The sequence below is a fragment of the Anopheles marshallii genome, chromosome 2 (assembly GCF_943734725.1).
Source record: "Anopheles marshallii chromosome 2, idAnoMarsDA_429_01, whole genome shotgun sequence".
NCBI lineage: Eukaryota > Metazoa > Arthropoda > Insecta > Diptera > Culicidae > Anopheles > Anopheles marshallii.
This window is the reverse complement of record NC_071326.1, coordinates 78,398,527-78,405,196: the sequence shown is the minus strand read 5'-3', so window position 1 is coordinate 78,405,196 and position 6,670 is coordinate 78,398,527. Positions and strand designations below refer to the sequence as shown.

Sequence of the window (6,670 nt, the reverse complement as noted above, 5' to 3'; positions counted from 1 at the left end):
ATGTGTGTTTGTATGGCGCAGAAAAGTGTTTTTTTTTGTGTGTACATTAACAATCCCCAAATCATGTAAGCATTTGATGGAACCAACGGCATACACATACAAAAACACACACGCGCGAGCGCAGGGTCATATAATAAGTAGTGGTACATCGATAGATGTGCAAAAAGGGGACCAAATGCACGGGACAGGGATGATGTATGAAAAAGAGAGAAAGAGAAAAGAGAAAGAAGAAAGAAGATAGAGAGATCATGTAAGAGAAAACATATAAATCATTCAATGTGTCTATTAAGGAGTTTAAAGCATCGATCCAGCAACTGAAGAACTCTGATAAGAATTTTCATATCCTCTGGACTCTGGACTTTAAGTCGCTGTGTATATCTATGTGGGAACTCAACGAATAGACAAGACCATGCTTTATACTCAACAATAATAAGTCTCACAACTCCACACTGTTCCTGCCCATATCAGGATGGTACTGTTAATTTAGAAAGGTTAACACAATGTGATCTTGCTAGACGGAGTTCCTTGGCCGACATTCAACTACCCTGGGACAAGGCAAAGTCCCCTGTGACAGTTACTAAGGGTTTGATTTTTTATTTGCTCGCACCATACTTCAATGAATCTCTTTTCGCTTTCAGTTGTCAAATTTGTACAACACTTTGCACCAGTGTATGCGTACTATGTCTTCTATATCGCTTTTTTATGCATTCGTTTTTGCTCCAGGGCACTTTCCTTATCCCATTAACACAGTGTTAGACATTAGAGTGGGGGGGGGGGAGGTGAAAAGGGTTTTTTTTTTGTTGTTTGGTTGAGAAAGTACAGGAGGAAACATTATGAAAAGCAGCTACTTTCATCCAAGGATAGATTTAGTACACATATAAGTGATGAGTGTGAGGTAATGAAGGCGTCGTACAGCGAGCGTAGCACTGCGTAGTCATGAAGCGTACGTGGTTAAGTCTAGCTGTGGGAGCGCCGCACATACCAAAGTAAAAAACAAAAAAAAACAGGGTGTGAATAAAAGGTGTTATCACAAGTGATAGCAAACAGTGACAACTACAGTCACAAAACAAAACAAACATTTGGAAGAAAAAGAAATCCATAAGGAGTAAAACACAAAACAGTGGAGATAGTGGGGAATAGAGACAAGATATAGACACAAAACAAAGGTAAGAATATACAACAACAAAAGAAACAACAACCAACAACAAAACAACACCAAATAACAACAACAGATAACAAAAAAAAAAACAAGAAAGAAAACATCAACAACAAACGTCAAACAACAAGAACATGAATATCTCACCGATCATGGGCCAGATCAATTGGACACACCGGGAACATTTATGACAGTAACACGTCGAAGTAAGGGGAACACACACACACGCGTGCCATATTTGCTCATGATTGGTTTTACAATTGATGAAACACATCGACCTCCAGGCACCAGGGTGGTGTGTGTGTGTGTGAATTGTGGTTGAGTGTGTGATGTGAAGATTACCACCGACACCGAGAGCTGTCACGTGGAGCTCGTTTCCTGTGGCTCGTTTGCCGCGCGTTCGCTAGTGGTTTCGTTGTCGGTCGGACTGCTTCGGATGAAGTTACACACACACACACACATACGCGCCGTACCAGTAGTTCATCCCAGAACACGCATACATAAATTTGCACACACGCACACGCGCACACAGACGGACACAGACGGACGACAAGACGCCACAAAAGGGATTGGAGGGGGAGATCATTGTTTTGTACATCGACGAGATATAGAGAACGTGAGACGTGAGACGTGAGAAAAGACAAACATTGCTATCTGGGGAGTGATCATTCAGTGGCTCCTTTGTTCCTGTTCCTGGGGCGTGCTCTCGCTCTCGCAGTCATCATTGCGTGACAGCAAACGTAACGCTACTGTGTGTGTGTGTGCTGTATTTGTCACGCTGCGTAGTGTCAATAGCGTAGCAGCTCGTAAGTTACTTAGCCGAACGTACAGCTGTCAGTTTGTAGTGCTCATCCTTTTGTGTGTTATTGTGTGCAGGTGTGTGTGTGTATACGGGTGTGCATGTGTTTATGCATGAAGGGGCTCAGTGTCTCGGCCTCTCACACAGCTGTCACAGTAATTCGAAGCGTTTTCTTTGTTTTTTTTTTTGGTGGGGATGGGATGCAACGTCACAGCCAGGTAGGCACAATAGGGCGAATAATGGCGGTGGTGATATTTATGATGCAGTCCTCATGCACATTCTTGACGGTTTGTTTTTTTTTTGCGAACACCACTACCCAAAAAAAAACGTACGAGACAGTGTCATCTTGCAGTGGGGGTCACAAGGAACTGTGTGAAACAGCTCTCAATTAGTCACAGATAATGTACGATTTATTTGCCAAATATCTCATCCAATAAATGATTCCGATACAAAACAAAACCTGACCGATCGAAACGGCAAACTCGCCAGCTCGACCGCACCTGGGCGCGAACCTACGTGCAGGGAGCTGGTTTGGGAACAGCCCAGGGATACTAACGACTGACCAGCGTGAGGGTGAAACCTGATCTACCTAAAGCTTACGGGTGAACTGCGCCTGTGCTATCTTTACTCCCACTTTAGCAAACTATCGAACACAAATCGAAGGATAACGTAGGGTAACGAAAGTAAAGCACACACATCGCCTTAGTTTGCTTAAAAATCACAAAGCCATTTTCATTTCACTTTTGCGTTCGGTAACAATAAGAAGAACAAAAATACAATCGGGAACACATCAACACGTCGGATCAACACGTCAGGAAGGTTCGCCGTTCGAGTTCTGACGGTAGCGAACCTTCGCAGACACAATGAAACGGTACGCATTGCTCGTATAGTTTTTGACTGAAACGAGCGTCTCGTATTAATCTAACACAACAAAACCGGACAAATACAAAATAGTGTTTCAGAGCGGGACCTTGTACACCTGTCATTTGCGGTAGTATCCAATAGTAATCAGGGTTATTGTGTTGTTCTTTTAACTGATCTTTCTGAATTGGTTGTCTTGTGTTTTTGATTTGGGTGTTCTTTTTTTTCTTTTACTCTTACTTTGTGTAATCTTCTACCTGCCCTAACAATACTTTCCTGACATTATCATCATTTACTCAAATACTTATATGGTGGTGTTGGTTGGTTTCTGGTGGTGACAAGAAAGATTTTCAAAGTGTCGCACCTTCCAATATACTGGTTCCCTCTCCCGCAAACCGGAACCTGGAGTCATTTTCAAAAACAAAAGCGGAGGTGTTTCTGGTTCTTGGTGTGCTTGGCTGTTTCAAGCTCCTGCGCTACCTTCCGGGTCACTTACTTAAACGAACGGGATATTTTTTTTGTGTATGTTTTGCTTTTAGTGTTCTAGTACACGGTGCAACATTTACTTGCTGCATCGTACGGCAGAAAATTGGACAACATAATCGTGGTGACAATCGTGACAAGACAATGCAGTTTGGTGGATATGGTGAAGGTAGTAGCGGTGGTGGTAGTAGTAATATAGTAGTGGTAGTTGTTGTTGGTGTGTTCAGATATTTTGGTTTTTTTTTGTGGCATGAAAATGTAAGAAAAAAATAACAGAAAAAAGTGGAAATCAGCATGCATGTTCTTCTCATTCGTCGCAGGTGGTTTTGTTTTGCTTATTATGTATGGATATATATTTAAAATATATAATGTTTGCAAGTAACTCATAGGGACGGAGAGATGAGAGATGGATGACAAAACACTTAAGATTGACACTAGATGGCGCTAGTTGGCAGTAGTATAACAAAGTTCAATATTTTACAGAACAGAACGTCGTATGTTTCAGTCATGCTGCACTGATGGGACATTAGTTTCGCAACAAATTCATGATGCAATAATTGACATTTAATACATGTAGTATTAATATACATAATTGTGTCTGAGGGATCTTCTGTTCATTAGCGCCTCTGTCGTCAACTAAGGGGATCGAAATCTATCTTCCGGTATAAGAAATTGGTTTACTGCTATACATTGCTATTTAGGGAGCTGGTATACTTCCACATAAGATAGAAGAGTATCAGCATACTCGGAACTTTAGTAAGAAATCTTCTCCTACTGCTACAGGTCTAAGGAAAGGCCCAACGAGAGCTAAACGAAGCGAATTGAATCAGGTAACTGATGGTGGTAGGATTACGATAAAATACACTCCGACAATTATATCATACAAACAGTGTCCTAGCGCACAACAAGGGTGAAAGCTAAAATGTCCGCGAGAGAATCGGAGTAAGCCTACGGTAGGCTAATTGCGTACTGCATGGATCAATCGGCTACAATTTTCCTCCTCCGTTTGGTTTTTTTTCTGTTCCTTTCTGTACATAGCATAGTGTTTAACATGGTCGTTCTATCATAGCGAAACTTACCTCTCGCCCTGAAACTGGGCGCCAGTGTCCATCGAGAGGCAGCCGGCGCCTCCGCCGAAACCGTAACCCTTCGGTCCGTACTTGCGACCGTGGCAGTTCTTGCAGTAAAGCTCGCTTTCGTGCTCTGCACAATTTGTGGAGTCGAGCATCTTGCCGCACATTCCTGTTTGCGATTGACCGGTTGTGGATCGGTGAAAATAAAGAAAGAGAAACAAGCAGAAAAAAAACACGCGTACTTGTTATACCGCCCGAATACTGTATAAAGTGAGTGACTGTTAAAAATAAACCCTTCGACACATCGACGACATTGCAATTGCGCCAGTAAAAAATTTATTGATTGACATCGCCACTAAGCGCATAGTCGGGCAGTCGCCGACACCCACCCGACCCGACAGTGGAACCACAGGTCGGACAAAGAAGAAGGTGCAAAAACGCTTTACACTACGTGCAAAACACATCGAATAGTTTTCGGCCACGAATGGGGTCACATCCAACTGCTTCGCGGCAATCTAGCTGCAGGTGCCCAGATGAGGGTAGAGGGTTTGGCAGAAATACCGACATCTACCCTTACGCTGCGAAACACATTGCGATGCAGCTACGCCCAGCGGTCGGGGCAATGGTCGTGACGGGCATTCTGCCAAATGTTGGCCGTATAATGAACCGTGGGTAATGTGAAGACTGTTACAGCAAAAACGTTACAGCCAAAGCACGATCTTCACGGAATAATGGAATACATCGGTTTAAAATTAACTGGAGAACGGGATAACGACTATATCAACTGTTATAGCAGGGTCTTTAATTAGTATATCGAAGTTGTAAAAAGGATGACGAATCTCGATGATTGGTTTATAGTTTCTGCAATACCCAAGAGAACTGACTACAAGTTGTTACCTTTGACTATTTAGGGGTTAGGTTCAAGTGAACAAAACCCTCAAGATTTTTAATTGTTTAATAATTCGATCCTTTATCTATGGAAATTTGTTTTGCCATTAATTAAAAGAAGTTATATATATATATATAGTTATATTAGCAATATATATAGAAGATCTGTATTGCTAATACTAACTTTATTACTGAGCTCCACCTTTCATGGAACACGAAGTAATGAACTTTCATTAACAGAAAACACCTCTGTTTCAGAACTCGTTTATAATCATAGTCTCTCAGTTAAAAAAAACTATATTAATCTTTCTTTTTCTTCTTCAGAAGTTAATAATTCACCTGTCAAATATACTTAGTACATCATACAAACATTTCGTACTCAGAAATGCCTGAAGCGCTTGAAAAGTTTCAGAAACTTTTCATTTGAAATTCATCAACAACAGCTTCTGTCCATAACGTTCCACCGTTGGTTGTAACGTTTTATGTCGCTGCTACTAGACATAAAACAAAACTTAAATAGATCATCCCCTTCTGGGAAGAACGCCGCAATGTTACGCAGCAATGAAAGCAAGAAAAAACAACATAAAACAATATCTAAACCGGCTGCCCTAAACAACCGCCCGCTCCACGTTGCTGCACAGCAAATCTATGTCCTCGATGTTCTATTTTGGTTGCAACCGCCATTCGGCACGTCAACGACACTTGGCCGTCTGCCGGGGGCTGTCCCGCAGCCCAGCAACCGATGTTGTCAACAAAAACTGGCAGCGAACGCAGGGCGGATGCGTTTCAGAACCCGGCCCTACACCGGCCCCCAACCCACCCCCTTTAGACTGCTGCAACATTGCAATGTACGTATTCGGTGTGTATCGGTGTGCATTCGTGGACACTTACCGCACTTGAAGCACTGCTTGTGAAATTTGTGTCCTCCGGCGACACGCTCCTCGGCGGCGTACACCGATTTGCCGCACTTGGGGCACTTGGGGTTTTCCGCTGGCTTGAAAGGCATGGTTCTGGTAGTGGTTTACGCTGGAAACGTTCGAAAACGAAGATGCGGGTACGGGTATGCCGAGCCGAGTTTCGGGATGACCTGTTGCACTAGCGCGTGGCGCGACTTGTTGCTGCTTCGATGACCTTTAGACGTGCACACGAAACGAATCGAAACGAATATTGCTTATGTAAAAGGATGCAATGTAACACTCGCGTGAGGGGTTTAGTTTTCGTTATAATAGACCGCAGCCTCGTAAGTAGCAGCCCTAATATGAGTACACTTTTGCGCCAGCGAAGCACTTGTAGCTTGCGCTCGTTCGTTTAACGTCCTTTTTTTTGCCACCGACCGATGCGTATCAAACTGGATGTAGTTTCAGAAGCGATCGAGTAAATATTATTTTCAAACACACACAGAGATGCAGA

General features: G+C 42.9%; 1 protein-coding gene across 3 annotated transcripts in view; it reads right to left on the bottom strand.

Moving 5' to 3' along the window:
• Positions 1 to 6,266, bottom strand: part of LOC128709332 (muscle LIM protein Mlp84B-like) — a 9,046-nt gene extending 2,780 nt beyond the window's left edge. For 2 of the 3 annotated variants that reach the window (XM_053804320.1, XM_053804321.1), the window contains exons 1-2: positions 6,152 to 6,266; positions 4,379 to 4,541 (exon numbers count right to left, since the gene is read on the bottom strand). In XM_053804320.1, the coding sequence (XP_053660295.1) occupies positions 4,379 to 4,541; positions 6,152 to 6,266 (278 nt within the window). The remainder of the gene's footprint in view (positions 1 to 4,378; positions 4,542 to 6,151) is intronic. The other variant, XM_053804323.1, reaches the window with a different exon arrangement.
• Positions 6,267 to 6,670: the final 404 nt, after the last annotated feature.